The following is an 18947-nucleotide window of genomic DNA, read 5'->3' as shown; positions in this document are numbered from 1 at the left end:
TGTTCCCATAGAAATGTTTCCTGGCAATAGTTGAAAAAGAACCTTGCTTTTATCCCATGGGGTCGTGTTCCCCAGGTCGGAGAGAGACTCTGCCTGTACAAGGGTGTACAGGTCCTGATGGAGCGGCAGCCCACACTGTGTGTGCTCTACCTTACCCAACACCCCTCCATCCCCGCCCCCATTCACTCATCACCTCCATCCTTACCCCAGTCCTTTCCCGGATCACCCATGCCCCCGCCTCCATTCTTCTCCCACTCATTTAGGCTTCAAAATTAAAATTCTTGGCCTTAGGTTCAAATCAATCTATGTCCTCCCGCTTCTCCCTTCCATAACTTCCCCTCTTCCATAACCTCCTCCAGCCACACCCACAATCCTTAAGTTCCAACATCTCTGGTTTCGAATCTCTCCACTGCTATCAGCTCCTGAACCTGTCCTCTGACCTCCATCCCTGATCAGCTCCTGCTCACCTGCCCCTGTATTTCCATATGCGACTGGTGTCAGTTTTTGAAGGTTAAAGGCATTATGTAAATACAAACTGTTGTTACTATGTGCTTTCACATAGATTTCAAACTCAGCAACTTACTCCTTCTCGGCCCCACTTGAAACCTTTGCTTCTCTCTCTGGTAAAGTTGCCTTGTGATTTGTTGCTTTCAATTCCTTCTGCATTGGCCTTAATTCCCCAGCTAATAACTGACACATTCTTCCTCACACCTTCTTCCTCCCACCACCCTCACTTTTGCCAAGTTTTCCCTTTTGTTCTTTTGACACTTAGTGTTTCCTTCTTCTATTTTGCAAGTTTATTGCCTCTGCACTATGCTGTCTCCCTGTTTATCCCCCACATCATCCCCTTATGGCTCCAAGCTCAGTGCCACCTTTCCACTCCCCTCCTTCACCCCACTGGGCCACTTCAGCTGCTCACCATCTTCTCACCCTTACCACATTTTACAACCTCACTCTTAAGCATTCACTACACTGTGCAAGCATTGACAATGTTCTCCAAGTCAGAGTAGGTATGATTTGGGTCAGTCCACTGGCCACATCGCTGTAGGTCACCGAGATTGAACTGAAATGGATCATTTGCGTGTGGCTGTCCTCCACTCCCATCAGCTCTGGTGAAAATACCCAGCTTGGATGGGGAAACATTGCCATGGTTTTCTGTCACTAATTACGTTTCCTGCTCTCCTGAAATAGACTGAGTTAACAGATGCTGTCTTCAAGTGCACAATCAAGTGGTGTGACTCCTGACAAACGTCCTGCCCCCACGTCTGACTCACTGGCTGACACAGTTTTCAGCAGCAACCTTGTCTGCTCGTTCATTGTTGACCTGTCAGCACTGCCAATCCTTGCCATTCTCTGGTCAGCCTGAGAGGTTGGGGGTAGACCTCCTTGCTGTAACTTTCTCTGCCACTTTGCAGTGCATTTAAAAATCAACCCTGCTGTGTGGAAATGGAGTCACTTAAAATCCAGACTGGGTTAGGGTATTGGTCCTTGGTTTATTATTCTCATATGTACTGAGATATAGTGAAACAAATAAAGTGCGAAGTTAGTAGTTCCCTTCCCCAACAGACATTAGTCGAGCTTTTACAACAATCCAATAGCCTCCCTGCCCAATATTACTCGGATCAGGTTTTTACTTTCAAGTAACTTTAAGACTGCATTCAAATTTTCCAACAGCCAAGATGGGATTTGAACTCGCATTCTCTGCATTTACTAGTCCAGTAATATAACCACCACACAGCCTTGTGGTGTGGCTTTTCCACTATATGTCAGTCAACTCTCCAGACTTGGCCGAGGGAGCCAGTAATTTATGAAAAGTTCTGGGTCACCAGGGACCTGGGAGAAAACTCTGGATTTCTTAATCCTACACCCAGACCTCTACCTCTACTACTATACTTCCCTCAACCGCTCTAATGCCATTACGTTATTGTTTGTTCATTGTTTCATGCAAGTTATGTATAACTTATACTAAGTTAATTTTATGCAATTTATAGAACATAGGAACACTACACCACAGTACAGGCCCTTCGGCCCACAATGTAGTGCCAACATTTTTATTTTGCTTTAAGATCTATCTAACCCTTCCCTCCCACATAGCTCCCATTTATCTATCATTCATAGTCTTTATCATTCTATCATAATGATAGATCTCTATCATTATGTTTGTCATCTTTGTAATGTACTGTGCTGCTGCTGCAAAAGGCTAATTTTCATAGCATTTATACCTGGGTATGTATGCCCATGACAATAAACTTGAACTTGAGATTTGAGAGCAGACTCAGGCTTCATTGGCAGCTAGGGTGTACTGTAAGGTCAGAGGGCTTGGACACGTCAATCGGAGACACAAGAGACAGCAGATGCTGGAATCTGGAGCAACACACAAAAAGCAGAAGGAACTCAGCAGATCAGGCAGCATCTATGGAGAGAAATGGACAGTTGACGTTTTGGGTCAAGACTCTGGGTCTTGACTCGAAATGTCAACTGTCCATTTCTCTCCATAGATGCTGCCTGACCTGCTGAGTTTCCTCCAGCTTTTTGTGTGTTGCACAAGTCAATCGGAGCCTGGATTTTACTCAATGGCGGCTAGCCTAAGCGGTCGAGCAGCCAATTCTTGCTCCTAATTTGTCTGTTCAGTTAACATCGCAGAGATTTACACATTCTGTGATGAATGTTCCTCACACACAATTTTTTTTTTGGACTGGGGCCTTGTAATGATTGAGTGTTGCAGCAAGACAGTACTGACCCACTTTTAAAAGGCACTTGGCAAACATCAGCAGCAATTTCTAACACTTCACAAACACCAAACACCAAACAGCTTGGATTTAATCATACATTTCTGTAGCAGAATGTCATTGAACAAAACCTGACCCTGGTCGGAACAAGGAGCATGCTCAGTGCGATAGGTTTGAAAAGGACACTTAAGATAGAGGGAGAAGCAACAATGAGATTTAAAGGGGAATGCCAGAGCTTGGGGCTGCAGAGAGCGGAGGGTAAGCTTGCCAATGGCGAAGTGATTGGCACAAGACACCGCCCTTTCGTGTAGAGTGGCACTCCTTCAGAAAGAACATAGAACAGCACAGCACAGGAATAGGCCATGCGGGCCACAAGGTCTGTGCCAAGCGTGATGCCTAATTAAACTCAGCCCTTCTGCCTGCCATGTGATCCATTTTCCTCCATATTCATGGAAGAAGTGACAAGGAGTTCAAGTCCTCTGGTTGGAACTTTATTTCCAAACAAATCACACATTAGTCCTATTTCCCATTCAATGGGACATTTCAAAGGAGAATTTCAAAATAAAAGGAGAATTTCACGACTGACGAGTTTTCCCCAGGAGCTGGGTATTACCTGAAACATTACCCGACCACGGCACAGCTCCTGCCTTCACACCTGGAGTCACCACAACCCTGGCAGTATTACAGCACTCCTGGCCTCTCCACTCACTGCCAAATTACATTTCAAAGCTTCAGCTGGGACTGGGGAGACAAGGTGCCTGTCTGCCCCTCCTGCCTCCCACTGAGAAGTGACTGTGAGAGGCAGGCACGACTGAAGAGACAAGCCAACTGCAGGCCACTAACTATGCACACAGCTAGGCCAGCCAGTTACACATCACTCTAGGACCGAGCACTCCAAAATACAACTAAATACAACTTTAAAATAGCAACTTGGAAATGAAAAGCATGCAGAAAAAAAAGTTCCTTCAATACTACCACAGGGAACTTACCCTAATCTGTTGGGCAAAGTCCACCCTCAGCAGGAGATTCCCCCAATTTCCCCTCTGAAGTTTAAAATCAGAGAAGTCTCTTCACAAACACACTTAACCTCAACTCTCGCTTCAGACCAGCGAGCTCAAACTGCATGCTTTCTACAGCGGGCTGGCATTGCCGGAATGATTCACTCAAGTGACAATCCCACAGCTATTCCACCCACAACCTTCCCCTCCCTCCCTCCATCGCTGACTGCCCCACCCATCCCACGCAGCTGATTGGCTATCGCTCTACATCACAACACTGACTGCTCTGACCTCATCCTGTCAAAGGGCTGAGATAATCCTAAACTTCAACTTGGCTGCGGAAAGACTTTCCCCTCAAAAAGTTCCAAAAACACACTGAGAAGGATGAAAGAAAATGTGCACATTAGAGCTTTTAATAGTTGGCGTGAGTTTGTCATTTATATTCTCAGAACTGCTCATTCCACATCCACCCTTTACATTGAGCTTGCTGACAATATTTTGTAATCAAAACAGCTAAGATCAACTACGCCATGGATGGTTAAGGGAGGTTGTTTAGCATGCTGTTCAAAATTAGAGTGGTTTTTGATCAGCACTACCAACTAACCTATGCTTAAAGTGAGTGCATATTAACACATTAGAACAACTAACAAGTTAAGCAGGTGCACATATACTGCTTATAAATATTAAGATTAGAAAAAAAACTCTTTGAACTGCCTCCACGTTGCCTGAAGGAAACGTTCTATTGAGTGCGTAGCGAGATGACCACTTGCCCTCTATTGCATACGACACCTTCAATGTAGTTTTTAAAATCCAATGCTTTACCTATTCCCTCCATGGTGGCATTGATGCCCAAATGTGTTGCCTCCCAGAGCCTGTGAGGTGATGCCTCAAGGTTCCTATCACATGTGCAACTGGTGGGTGCAGTTCACTTGAGCCAGTTTGTTGCTATTGCTTGCAGCCTTAGAATGAGCTCGACCACGGAATGAAATCTTGGTCTGAGGGAGCAGCCCCGTGCTTCATACAAACATAAAAAATGGGAACAAATGTAGACCACTTGGCCCCTTAAGCCTGTTCTGTCATTTGCTAAGATCATGGCTGATGTAACTACAAACTCAGCACTGCGTTCCCGTCTATCCCTGATAACCTATCACCCACTCACTCATCAACAATCAATCTACCTCTTAAAAACGTGTAAAGATTCTGTTTCTGCCACCCTTAGAGGAAGAGAGTTCAAAAGACTCACAACCCTCTGAGAAGGAAAAAAGATGCCTCATTTAAGTTGTAAATGGGCAATTTTTTTTTATTCTTAAATAAGTGACCCCCAGTTCTTGATTCTCCCACAAGGAGAAACATCCACCGTGTCAAGACATCTCAGGTTCTTATGTTTCAATCAAGTCCCTTCTCACTCTTTTAAACTCTAGCAGCTACAAGCCTGGCCTGTCCGACTTTCCCTCACAAGACCACCTGCCCATTCCAGGCTGCTCACTGGCCACTGGCTGGAGGCAAAAACGGGGCAACTCCACCCCCCCCCCCCCCCATGACAGGATGACAGGATCCAAGGAAACCATGTGCACTCGGAATCGGCAGCTCTGCTGAAGTTGGGAAACTCTCCTACTCCTCACAGTGCCCTGAAACTCAGCCCCAGTTCACCTGCCTCAGGCTGTTGGCGGTGTGCGGAGTGAGAAGAGACCAAGGGGGCAGTGAACCACAGGCTCAACCCAAGCCACCAACCTGGGACCACCGCCTCCTTGAAGTATATTATCCCCCAAAAAATTCTGCTTTTGTGCAAGTTAAGGAAGCTATTGATAATGGTCACCCACCAGTGATGGGGTGAAAATAAATATCAGGGGCAATCGAAGAAGCATAGTGACCAGACTGAACTCCCGTTGATCACAGTGAGAGAGGGTCTCACAGACCAGACTGAAGATGCTTCCAGAGGTGGGGAGAGACAAGCCCACGGAAAGTGGAACAGACTGGGAATTCTAAATTGCATCATTAAAGATGATAAAGGAAATACATTTACCATTGGTCCATTCAAAAATATTGGCACTCTCTTATGGTCTAATAATGCAACAGAACCTGGCAATCAACCAGCGATAAACTGGCACGACAGCCCTAAATAAACAAGGAACAGTGTGCACTGGCCAATAGGTTAGTAACCAGCACACAGAGATTTAAGATAATTAGGAAAAGAATTAGGAGAACAATGAGGAGGAATGTTTTATGCAGCAAGTTGTCACGATGTCGTGAGCACTGCCTGAAAGGGTGGAAGCAGCTGCTTCGTGGGCAACTTTGAAAATGGAATTGGATAAGCATGTGGAAAGGAAAAATCTGGAGGGTTGTGAAAGGAAAAGACTTGTGTTCATATAGCAACTTCCACATTCCTTAAAGGAAATGAGGTAGTTTTGGTTTGTGGGTGCCGTATTAACACATTAGCCGATTTGAACATAGCAGGAAACTACAAAGTGATCACAGATGAAAAGTAATGAGGCGAGAGTGAGGATATAGGGACAAGTCATGCGCTCCTTTCGTAAAGTTCTCATAGGCACAGATGGGCTCCTGTGTTGAGAGATTCTGGGAATATTTAGGCTGACTTTTGCTTTGCTACTTGTGATTTTCCAAGATGATACTTAGAAAATGAATTACAAATTTTATAAATAGTTACAGACAAAAAAAGAATAAAGTGAAAGCAAAGTGGACCACATAGAAGCTGTAGGATATTGCATCCATTTGATGGCTATCAGTTACTCATTTACCACAGCTCTTTTATTACTTCCCAGGTTGTCTGGTGTTGCGATAACCAACACACCCATGCCAAGAACTCCTCAGTATTTTGCAAACATGAACATTGGTCCTGAATTTTAACCCCAAGACTCAGAGAATGAGTGGTATTGATAGAATTGTCTGTCACCTTGACTCAGGAAGATGGAGGTTTCTCAAGGCAGGCAGATCTGTCCAGTTACAGAGCCAAGCTAATTCGGTTCATTTGTCTGAACGTTTGCCCTGAACACTGTTCCCTCAGGTTATATCACTATAGTTACCCAAAGTAATCCTCTCAGTCACTGCCATTTCCTGCCTCCAGGAAAACTGCAGGTGTTGGAGCTGTTTTAGAGTCATAGAGCACAGAAACAGGCCACTTGGCCCATGATGCCCATGCTGACCATCAAGTACCAATCTACACTCACCCCATTTACTACCACTAGGTGTATGCATAGGCGACTCAAGTGCTCATCAGGATACCTCAATGTTGTGAGAGTACCTGCCTCCACCATCCCCTCAGGCAGTGAGTTCCAGGTCCCAACCTCTTTCCCCTTTAGCCTAAACCTATGGCCTCTAGTTTTTTCCCTCCATACATCAGTTTATTAATTTAAAGGTATTGGAGGTGGCTGGTTTGTCTGGCTGGGGTAGATAGAGAGGGTACCTCAGGAGTACATTCGACCCAAGCTCCAGCCAAGGAAGCCTGCATAGATTACGTAGAGTGTTGGGAGGTCACAGGTAAGCAATGGTCAGGCTGGAGACTGAATAGAGGACAAGTGAAGCCGATGAGAGTAGGAATCAGAATCAGGTTTACTATCATTGACGTATGTCATGAAATTTGTTGTTTTGCGGCAGCAATACAGTGCAAGACATATAAATTACTGAAAGTTACAAAAATAAATAAGTAGGGCAAAAGAGGAATAATGAAGTAGTGTACATGGGTTCACGGACCATTCAGAAATCTGATGGCAGAGGGGAAAAAGCTGTTCCTGAAATGTTGAGTGTGGGTCTTCAGGCTCCTGTACCTCCTCCCCGATGGTAGTAACATGAAGAGGGCATGTACCGGGTGGTGAGGATCCTTAATGATGGATGCTGCCTTCTCGAGGCACTGCCTCTTGAAGATGTCTTCAATGGCAGAGAGGCTGTGCCTGTGATGGAGCTGGCTGAGTCTACAACCCTGCAGCCTCTTTTGATCCTGTACATTGGAGCCTCCATACCAGGCAGTGATACAACCAGTCAGAATGCTCTCCACTGTACATCTGCAGAAATTTGCAAGAGTCTCTGGTGACATACCAAATCTCCTCAAACTCCTAATGAAGTAGAGCCGCTGACGTGCCTTCTTCATGATTGCATCAATGTGTTGGGCCCAAAATAGATCCTCCAAGATGTTGATACCCAGGAACTTGAAGCTGCTCACCCTTTCCACCACTGACCCCTCAATGAAGACTGGTGTGTGTTCTCCTGACTTCCCCCTCCTGAAGTCCACAATCAATTCCTTGGTCTAGCTGATGTTGAGTGCGAGGTTGTTGTTGTGACACCACACAACCAGCCGATCTATCTCACTCCTGTACGCCTCCTCATCACCATCCGAGAGTCTGCCGACAACAGTGGTGTTATCGGCAAATCTATAGGAGCTATGGGCACAGATGTCACTCTGCTCCTTGCACACTCATACACAAGGCAGATTGGTTCTCACATACACCAGTCCCCATACAGCGAGAAGCCGCAATTCTACCTCAAAGGAGCCACTGGGCAACCATATACCACACCATCTGTGGATCGAGCTGAGCTTGTTCATGTGTGGGCACTTGATTAGCTGCAGACCCACTGGAAGCTCTGCTGCTGCCCCAGTCACACTATTTACTCTGTTGAACCTGACCTGCTCTACTGTACTGCATTCAAGTAGCCATCTTGGGCCAGCACAGTGGCGCAGCTGGTGGAGCTGCTGTCACACAACTCCAGAGACCTGGTTCAATCCTGCCCTCGGGTGCTGTTTGTGTGGAGTTTGCATGTTCTCCTTGTGACTGCATGGGTTTCCCTCCAGGTGCTCTGGTTTCCTCCACATCCCAAAGACTTGCAGGCTGGTGGGTATATATGGTGTGTAGGTGAATGGTAGAAACTGTGGTGGGGGGGGGGGGGGGGCGGGGGGGAGTTGATGAGAATGTGGGGAGAATACAATGGGATGAATGTAGGTGTGTGCTTAATGGTCGGCACGGACCAAAGGGCCCATTTCTGTGCTCTATACGTGAAGAAAATTCTTTGTTTGTGAAGGGAGACAGAATACGTAGGATGCCAGCTATTGACAGTGGAACCACTGCAGCTGAACCTATTGTATGCATTCCTCATTTCAAGGACAACTCCTTCCCCCTCCCTGCAAGGAGTTTGTTATGTTCTCCCCATGTGTCTGCGTGGGTTTCCTCCGGCTGCTCCAGTCTCCTCCCACATTCCAAAGAGGTACAGGTTAGGAGCTGTGGGCATGCTATGTTGGCAGCAGAAGTGCGGCGACACTTGCGGGCTGCCCCCAGCACGGTCTCAGTAACGCAAAAACGATGCATTTCACAATGTGTTTCGATGTACGTGTGACTAATAAATAAATATCTATATCTGTCCTGTGGGTTTCCACACTGATCTCCTGTGTCCAGTCCATGTTATAACACTCAGTGATAGGGAAGGTGGAAATCCAACCAAATAAGATTAACTCCAGTGGGCATCTCATCACCGCAGTGTTGTCACCTTACCTAGAGCCACTTACAGCAGCTTGCAGGAGAGTTCCTACCTCAGGCCTACATGCCTGTCCTTTCTACCTCATCCCGCCACTGTAGGAGCTGTGCCGGGAGTAGGTGCCCACAAAACCAGGCTGACAACCCAGCACATTGGGTTCCTCTATGAGCTCTGACCATTTGGTAAAAGTTTGTCAGTCAGTCACTCGTTGGTGGGTCCTAAATCTGAATGCCAATAGCCCACCTTACGCAAGTGGCCCCCTTATTCTAAACTGGTCTAGGGTATGAACTTTGCTCAGTTCCCTGGGACACACAACCATACCAACAGGATGCACCCAATGCTGCCAGTGTACTGCCCCTCTACTGATCTCAGTTATATGCCTGCTACAGGAAAACATCTACATATAGGTTGGACCCATGCCTTAAGCTGGAAATACCTCCGCTGCTTCTCATTGGCCCACAACTCCCAATCCATGAAGAGGATCCAATGATTCAGGTGACCTGTAGTAGCCAGCACCAATTCTCATGGCCCTCCCAACACATAATGGGCCAGGGGACCATCCTAGCATCTGAAGAAGCCAACCGTGTGAGGTGGCCCCAGTGTGGAGCATCAGGACACAGCACTGAGGGTTCCATTTCACCCCATACCTCACGTGATCTCGGGTGTACACAATTCATACACTCCTGCTCACCTGACTAAGTCGTGATAGCATTGTTCAGCATTCAAACCATTCACCTTCATTGAGTCTCTCTTCTTTGCTGACAGCATGAACTCCTCACTGGAGCAGGGTCTCTGCTCCCACCCCAGGAAGCCCCAGCAGTGGGAGACCAATTATTTTCTTCCTGGTGCAAGCAAGAGGTTCAAACAAGTATGAAACACGTTGCATCAAAACAAAGGAGCTTCTCTATCATCTGACTTAAAACATCGAGGTGCAGCAGCCACCTTGCAAGGCCACTGTCGCCAATTCAATGCAGCATGTGATAAAGCACACCAGACAATGCCTTTGCTAACAGCTATACTTCTTTATTAAGCACTATTGATTCAAACAACTCAATGATTCACTAGTAGCAATAAACAATCTGCTGCAGGAACTCAGCAGGTCGAGCAGCTTCTGTGGGAGGAAAGGAATGGTCGACATTTTGGGTCGAAACCCTGCATTCTTCTTGGTAAGAATGCGGTCAAAGAGCCAGAGAACAGTTGAAACCGCAGAGGGAGTAAGAATCTGGTCGATCCAAGGTTTCAACCCGAATCCCTCACCGATGCTGCTCGACCCACTGAGTTCCTCCAGCAGATTGTTTGTTGCTCAGATTCCAGCGTCTGCAGCCTCTTGTGTCTCTCAAAGATTCACTACGTAGTTTCAAACGAGATTCGTTAACTCTTAGCTTGTATCCTCTCAAAGCCTGACGAGATACTTGACATCACTCTGGCTGCTACACCACCAGGCACATGGAAAGGGAGTGAAGGCTAAACATCGGCCATTCAATAATCATGATTTTCTACTGCAACGAGGCTGGATTTCCACCGGGTTACAGCTACACTATAGGATGGCTTAGCCCATACAGACACTGGGCTTTTTGTTGTTACAGCTGCTACTCAGCACTGTGGTTTACACAGATTCCACAGCCACAAAGAAATGATTGTGCAACACCAGCAAGAAAATTGCTGTTGTAGGTTTATTCTTCTCGGTGGGCGTCCGCTGTTAATGGGTCGCTCTGATCCGTTGGCTGGTTCTAACCTCCCCTGCCCCCCAGTTGTCTGCTCACAGTCATGGCTAAAGTCAGCATGGGTTGGGTGACAGTAGTACATGTATGCCCCCCCTCAGTCATTTGAGGCAAGGAGACAGAGTCACAAACAGTCTGCTAGAAGAACTCAATGGGTCGAGCAGCATCTGCTGGAGGAAAGGAATTGTCAACAATTCGGGTCAAAACCCTGCATCAGGGTTTCAACTCGAAACATCGACAATTCCTTTCCTCCTACAGATGTTGCTCGACCTCACTGAGTTCCTCCAGCAGACTGTTTGTTGCTCAATATTCCAGCATCTACAGACTCTTGTGTCGTCACAGAGTCCGTTTTGTTCCTTTTCTCTTACACATGCCCTGATTTTTTTCATCTCATCTTTGACTTCCACCATATCGATCCCAAACTCTGGAATTCCTGCCCAAACTCCCTCCCACTGGCTTTTGTCACATGACCAGCTGGCTCCTCCTTCGGCGTGGCAGTCAACTGGTTTTGATTGGTTGATGTCCACATGAAGCTTGAGATACTTCACTATGCTAAAGATACAACATTAATAAAGGTCACCTTTTTTAAATGAGTAGTCCTGATCACCAATTACCTCAAGGAGAAGAGAGAGGGGTAGTGAGAGAGCAAACAAAAATAAGAGCAAGCTTGTATTTAAAAAAGATTTTCCATGACCTTTCTCACTCCAAAGTGGCCTACTGCTAATGAAACATTTTAGAAGTGTGGACACTGCGGTATTGCAGGAAATGCGACAGTTAAATTGCACACAGCAACTCCTACCAAGCACAATGCAACGCTGACCATATAATCTGTTGTAATGCTGGATAAAGGTTAGACAGGATGCCATGGAGAACACCCCTGATTCCCACAAATAACCCAACGGGATTATTGACATCCACGTGAGTTGTGCCGGGATGTAATGCCTCATCTGCAAGTGGCATCTTCAGCAGTGGGTCACCCAACAGTGCACCGGAGGGTCAGCCTAGTCACTGTGCTTAACTCTCAGGACTGAGACTCGAACCCACAGACTTCTAACTGAATGCAAGCCACAGCAGTAACTTGGTGGCCGTATGTTAGTGGTGTCTCATGTTTCCTTATGATATAGCAGGAGGCCATTCAGCCCACGGCAACCCCATCAGTCCCATCCCTCCACTCATTTGCCTGTACCCCCTTCTTTCTCACATTTCCATCAACTTCCTCATGATTCTCCTACCACCCACCCATACCAAGGGAAAGTTACAGTGACCAATTAACCTACCAACCCGCACGTCTTTGGGATGTGGGGGGAAACCAGAGCACCAGTAGGAAACAAACACAGTCACAGGGAGAATATGCGAACTCCACTCAGACAGTACCCAAGGTCAGGATTGAACCCAGGTCGCTGAAGCAGTGTGTGGCAGTAGCTCTGTACTGTGCTGCCCTTATTCAGTCTGAAAGATTCACCTGAATCACTGGATCAAACAAAGTCTAAACATCCCCTCACTTTCCCGAGTGGTAGGGAATGGAGCAACAAACAATCTCCTGAGGAACTCAGCGGGTCACGCAGCACCTGTGAGAGGAAAGGATTGTTGACATTTCAGGTCAAAACCCTGCATCAGGACTGAGAGTGGAGAGGGGACATGGCCAGTATAAAGAGGAGAGGGGGAGCAGTGAAACAGGGGAAGTTGGACTGGCCTTGTGCACTGCACAGAAGTGTGGGATGGTAAGTCAGCCACCTGCCTTGCACCAATTGTCCACTGACATCCAACTCCCCTCCGTCCCTTTCGCACGAGTGATCAGGACCAATGACACTCAGTCAGCACCCACGATGACCAGGCTAGGAAGAGGCAGGTCCTGCATCTTCACAGAGAGAGCCGCATAAAACATTATGGTGAAGTGACTACTGTTGCCTGCCAACAGTCAAACTGGCTTCTCATGGATAGGAGTACACACAACCACAACACTTCAATACCAATTGCAGGGAGATGACTCCATGCCAAGAAAAACACCCAGCGTCAACAACTGACTGACAGCTGTAGTTCCTTCAACAGCACCAACTATGTTTAACCCTTGGCAAGCATTTCATTGCTTTGAAAAGCTTGAAACTCCCAAGAAATATTTCTCCTTTATTTTATAAGATGAAGTCATGCAGCAGAATCGAAATAGCTGAGGGCCAACACAGAGAGAGAGAGGGAGGAGAGGAAGAGGGTAGACTGTTTCTGTACTCCCTGGGTCAGGGAGACTGGACACGAACTTACAAGAAATGAACCAAAGATCCAGTCAGCTATCCCTTATCACAATAAAAAACACACTCCCAGCCCAAACCATAACCAGTGGTTTTCCCGAGAGGTTAAAAAAGAAAGTGCAAGTGCAGGGGAACATCAGCACTTGTAGATTTCCCTCTGAGTCACAACCCATCATTCAGAAATGTATCACTGCTCCTTCATTGTCACTGGGTCTAAACCCTGGTACACTTTCATCAGGAGGACTGCAGTGGATTAAGGCGGCAGCTCAACATCACCAGCTCAAGGGCAATTAGTGTGAGCAATAGATGCTGGCCCCACTAAATGAGGCCCAGATCCCAAGAAATGAATAAATAAAAACACAAAAATAAAACCCTGGGACAATTTGGGACAGAAACCAGGAAAATCCTGCTCTGGTCTTCATTGTTTGCCCTCTTTATTTCTGGATGGAAAATAATGTTCCCAGCTATTCCACGGCACTTGGGAAGTTTCCGTCTTTCTTGAATATCCTGGGGACAATGAGAGAGGATCTTTATTGAGAACGGGAGATACTCATTCAGTTCCTCAGGTCCACTCCACCAATTCAATGAGATCATATCTGACCTGAACCTCAGCTCCACTTTCCTACCGTCGTCCACATCCCTTCAAACTCACAGTTAGAATATGCTCAGAGTCCTGAAATCAACCAACTGCCAACGGCCACAGCAACTGGGAGCGGCACAGTAGCATAGCGGTTAGCACGATGCTACTACAGCGCCAGCGATTGGGGTTCGATTCCCGTCGCTGTCTGTAAGGAGTTTGTACGTTCTCCCGTGTCTGCATGGGTTTCCTCCGGGTGCTCTGGTTTCCTCCCACATTGCAAAGACGTATGGGTAGCTTAATTTGGGTTTAAAATGGGCGGCACGGACTCGTTGGGCCGGAAGGGCCTGTTACCATGCTGCAAATAAAATCTAAAAATCTATAATTCTGGGGGAGGAAGTTCCATATTTCCACTTCTGTTGTGTGGAGAAAGGAGAGTGGAACCCTTACAAAGAGGGTTGCTTCGAATTTTGTTTTAAAGCAAGGGCTGACATTCTGGATGGATCGGTCAGGTAACAGACCTCAAGCAGAGTTTGCAACAAATTATGGAACTGCTTTTGGATTGAATCTAATAAAGGTGCCCTCACTGAAGGTGTCAATCCAACTTTTAGCTGGGGTTTGTAATTTCAACGCAGGTCCTGTTAAACATCCTAATTATCACTACAAACCATTCTTTATGGAATGAAAATTCGGGCTTCTGCGCTCATTAAACACGACCAAAAACCAGTTACTCCACTAACAATTGACAGAACCAGAGTGAAGTGCGTCTGGCTCTGCCGGGAAAACCCGCACCCCCACCACCTCCAGTACTCACCGTCTGGGAGCACTTGCACCAGCTTCGGTAGCTAGATGAGTCATCTTCTTCTGGAAACCTTCTGGACACCGCCTCACCTCAATGGGAATATCCTGCAGGATGGTTAAAAAAGGAAGGATCTGTAGATAACCTATCACTTGGTGTCTGCACTTCACGTGATACAACACTGCTAATTCTGGAACCAACTCCTTATAAAGTTCAAGGAAATCAACAAACTGCAGATGTTGGAAATCTGAAATAAAAGAAGAAAATGCTGGAAACCCTCAGCAGGTTGAGCAGCATCTGTGGAAAGAGAAAAGAAGGTAACGCCTCGAGTTGAAGACCTAGGGGGATCCGTTCACAGAGAGATACAGCATGGAAATAGACCCTTCAGCCCACTGAGTCCGTGCTATTGCACATCCATTTACACTCATCCCAATTTAATTCTCCCACATTCCCCTCAATTCCCCCCAGATTCTACCACTTGCCTACGCACTAGATGCCAATTGACCTACCAACCTGCACACCTTTGGGATGTGGGAGGAAACCTGGAAGAAACCCACATGGCCACAGGGAGAAGGTGCAAGCTCCTCACATACAACACCTGAGGTCAAGATTGAACCCAGGACCCCGGAGCTGAAGCAGTAGCTCTGTTACCTACACCACTGTTCCCTCCTCATCCTGGTGGCATTAGGAAAAGGGGTCACAATCTCTGCAACCTCAGCTCCCTGGTGAAATTTGTCCGGTACTTATTCCAGCTTAATGCTGTTCGATTTCCCCAAAACATCTCAACCAGATGACAGCAGACTTGAGCTCTCTCTCACGTAAACCTTGCTACAGATGTCAGCAGGGGATAGCTGGTACCTCAAGGGTGGAGTTGACTTTAGATGCCAGGGCAACAACCCAACTGATATATTTTTCTCCACCAAGGCCAACTTCTCCACCATTCACCTCAACGAGTAGACATGACGAAGATGCTGACTACTCTGGTCAAACAAAGGTGGAATGAATGGGTGACAGCTGGCAGATGCCTGGATACTCTGTCAGCTGGTCAGGGAGTTGCCCCAACCCAGGGTAAGAACAACAGAAACTGGGGAAAGTACGCATCAGCTCAGCACTGTGACGCTGGAGTTACCGGACTGTTACCCCGCACTCCGATTTCAGAACCCGACCCCCATCCTAATGGAGGCACAACTCAAGTTGCATCCAGGGTGGGAGGAAGAGAGTACATTTGAGGGAGGTGAATATCTTGAAGGAGGGAAGGCAAGCACAGTAGTGTAGCGGTTAGCATAACACTATTACAGTGCCAGCGACACAGGTTCAATTCCGGCCACTGTCTGTAAGAAGTTTATACATCTCCCCGCGTCTACGTGGGTTCCTCCGGGTGCTCCAGTTTCCTCCCACATTCCAAAGACGTATGGGTTAGGAAGTTGTGGGCATGCTATGTTGGCGTTGGAAATGTGGCAACATTTGCAGGCTGCCTGCAGAACACTCTATGCAAAAGATGCATTTCACTGTGTGTTTCAATGTACACATGACTAATAAGAGATCTTATTTTATCCCAGCTTTACACCCCTCCAGAGACCTCCTCCTGTGAAACTGCAGAGTGACTGCCAACAAGCTGTTCATTACAAGGGCCATCACAGCCACACAGCCAACTCCTGTACTCTCCCCCCTTACTCCTTCTTCCCCACCTATTATCCCCTGTAAATGTTTCCAGTTGGAGTCACTGTACTGTCCTTTTGTCCTTTCGCTACCTTATCAATGGACCGGGCACATTTATAACAAACACGGCAGCCTTAGGGTCTGCTGGGGACTGAGTCCAATGGAATGTCCTGCTCACTCAGCTGTTGTTTGCATTCTTGCTTATAATATAGGAGGCCACTTGGCCCATTGAGTCTATGCTGGCTCACAGAACAATCCCATGATTTTACTAATTTTCCCTGTCACCTGTTCTCCCCAAATTCCCATCAATTCTACCACCTAGTTACACCAGGGGCACTTTACGGTGGCCATTAACCCACCTACCAAGGCCACTTTCATTGCCCACTCCTGGGAGGTATTTCCCAGGGCTAAAGAAGTGAATTAGGTGCCATCCACACAGCAAGGGATGAGGTCAGGTTTAAACTAGCTGGGTCAGAGGTGGTAGATTCCCTTCACTGAAGAACATTAGTGAAACAGCCCACCTGCAGCCAAGGAGCCTTTTGTTATTTCATGTTGGAACATAGGTTATTCGACAAACTGAATTCTGCTTTGTGGTATGAATGTAAGTGGGGCCCTTTTCATTATACCTGGGAGACAGATTGCCTCTATCCCTGAAAACACTGCTCAATATAACATGAACGAATAGTAAACACAGGGACTGCTGCTTCGATCAGTGTTTCTGGAGTGGACCAGAATCTGGAGGTTAACCATAGCCAAGCCCGTACCGTCTGGAGTGGGATTTATTTGTTGTAAAAGTGGGGAAAGTAGCAGCGTGATGAAGTTCTCAGTCTGGGGGACATGTGGCTCTCCCCAGGGTTTCACTAGGACCACACAGTGCCTCTGTCAGTCTCTGGGGATGGATGTCTTGGCTCCCAAACAGCCAGTGCTGAGAACTGAGCAGCAACTATTGGGAAATACCTTGACCCAAAGAGCTTCCTTCGAGTTATTTCCATCTCTCCTCAACGAGCTTCCCAAATGAAGCTCAGTATCCCTAAAGGTTTCATCACATGACCTCTTTCCTCCAACTGCCCCACCTCCAAACTCCTGTCATTGGTCCAATCTCACGATACTCCGCCTTCCCACAGGAACAGTCAGTCAAACAGCCTTCCAACCCAACAACCCAAAGTCCAATATCTTTATAACCATCAAAAAATATAAAATACAATAGAAGGAAAATACAATGTTCTTTAAATAATTTCTCACTATTGTTTAAAGTAGTGCACTGGGGGTTAATCTGTAATTCCTACAGCTCCAAGTAAATGTGATTGAACAGATGACCCTACTAAGCCAAGTTAATGTCCCAAGTCTGACCCACTGGAGATTCTTATAAAATAAGAACGACATGTCCTTGGACAAGAATGATTCCCTTCTTCGAAAGAGCTGGGAAACCAAACCCCTTGCACTCATGCGAGAACATCAACGTAAATAGCATCAATGAAAGCCACAATTTACCTTCCACAGTAAACGCATTCAATGTTTCTCCCTTGCACAGCAGTGGAAACTAAAGTTGCCTGCAGTGATGGGAGTTATAATGAGTGTGTTCCTAACTGCGGTGTGACATCATTTCTTTCTTGCGAAGAAAGTGACTAACTGCATATGAGCAATGAAGCAGGAAGTGTGTAACATCTGGATCATCAGTTGTGTGAAGGGAGGGGAAGGACAGGAGCTGGAAAAATGGGTAGGGATGGGGTGGGCAGGGCAGAGGGAAGAGTGAGCGATTGTGAGGGGGTCAGGGAAGGGTAGGGGACCACACTCAGTGAGATCCTGCCCCAGTGCAAGACATGACCTCTGAGTGCAACAATTTTGGTAGTTTACTGGCTGAATAACCTTCCCAAGGGGTAATCAATCTCATTACGGCAGATTGAAAATTCTAATAACTCCAACCAGTTCACTTGCGGGGACACAGAGCAGCCACCCGTAGTCAGGCTGTTCTACCAGTAATTCCAGACTGTCCTTGATTCAGTTGCATTGCACCAGCAGCAGCTGAAGTGACTAATCGTCACTTTCCCCACAGTGAACAGGAGGAGATGGGTAACAAAGGGCTGGATCTTGCCAGTGATGACAAAATCCCGAGAATGAGTAAACGTGACTGGGCACGGTTTGAAGTAGCGGTGGCAATGGCAGGGTAGAGCTAGGCTCTGCACCCTGGGTCAGTTGGCAACAGTTTATGTGAATCTGAGACAGGTCAGTCTGCCACACAGAGACTTGGTTGTGTGACGCTGCTGTAACAATTGCACAAGCGAGCAATCACGCCAAAGAAACCTCAGGATATGTAAATATGACCAATCAACTCTGTTACTTATTTACATGCCACACCTGCACATCAACACAGCAAAAGGCCTGAAGCACGGCACTGTTGCAGCATTCATGTAAATTACACAGGAGCAAAGGAAAGCCATTCAGCCCTTCAAACTCTTCTGCTGTCCGACTGGACCAAGGCTGATCTACCTCACCATCATGTCCTTGTTTTACATCATCGCCTCACTTAACAAGAATCTACTGAGCCCGGTTTTGGAGTTTTTCTTTGATCCCCAGTCTCAGTGCAGAGTTCAAAATTTCTACCATTCTTTGGGTAAAGAACATTTCCCCTCATTGCAGTGAACAGACATGCTCCGGTTTTGAGCTCAATCCGGAAACCCCAACCAGTGGTAATTGTGTTTCTACCTACCCCTCAATTCCTTTCATCATTTTGAAAAACCACACA

The 18947-nt window shown here is 46.8% G+C and overlaps 1 protein-coding gene across 7 annotated transcripts in view; it reads right to left on the bottom strand.

Moving 5' to 3' along the window:
• LOC127569144 (protein Shroom2-like) overlaps positions 1-18947 on the bottom strand; it is a 180621-nt gene that overhangs the window by 22284 nt on the left and 139390 nt on the right. For all 7 annotated transcript variants that reach the window (XM_052013527.1, XM_052013522.1, XM_052013523.1 and 4 more), the window contains one exon: positions 14561-14652. In XM_052013527.1, coding sequence (XP_051869487.1) covers positions 14561-14652 — 92 coding nt within the window. The remainder of the gene's footprint in view (positions 1-14560; positions 14653-18947) is intronic.

Source organism: Pristis pectinata, chromosome 4 (genome assembly GCF_009764475.1).
Source record: "Pristis pectinata isolate sPriPec2 chromosome 4, sPriPec2.1.pri, whole genome shotgun sequence".
Classification (NCBI taxonomy): Eukaryota; Metazoa; Chordata; class Chondrichthyes; order Rhinopristiformes; family Pristidae; genus Pristis; species Pristis pectinata.
This window is presented reverse-complemented; position numbering and strand designations above follow the sequence as displayed.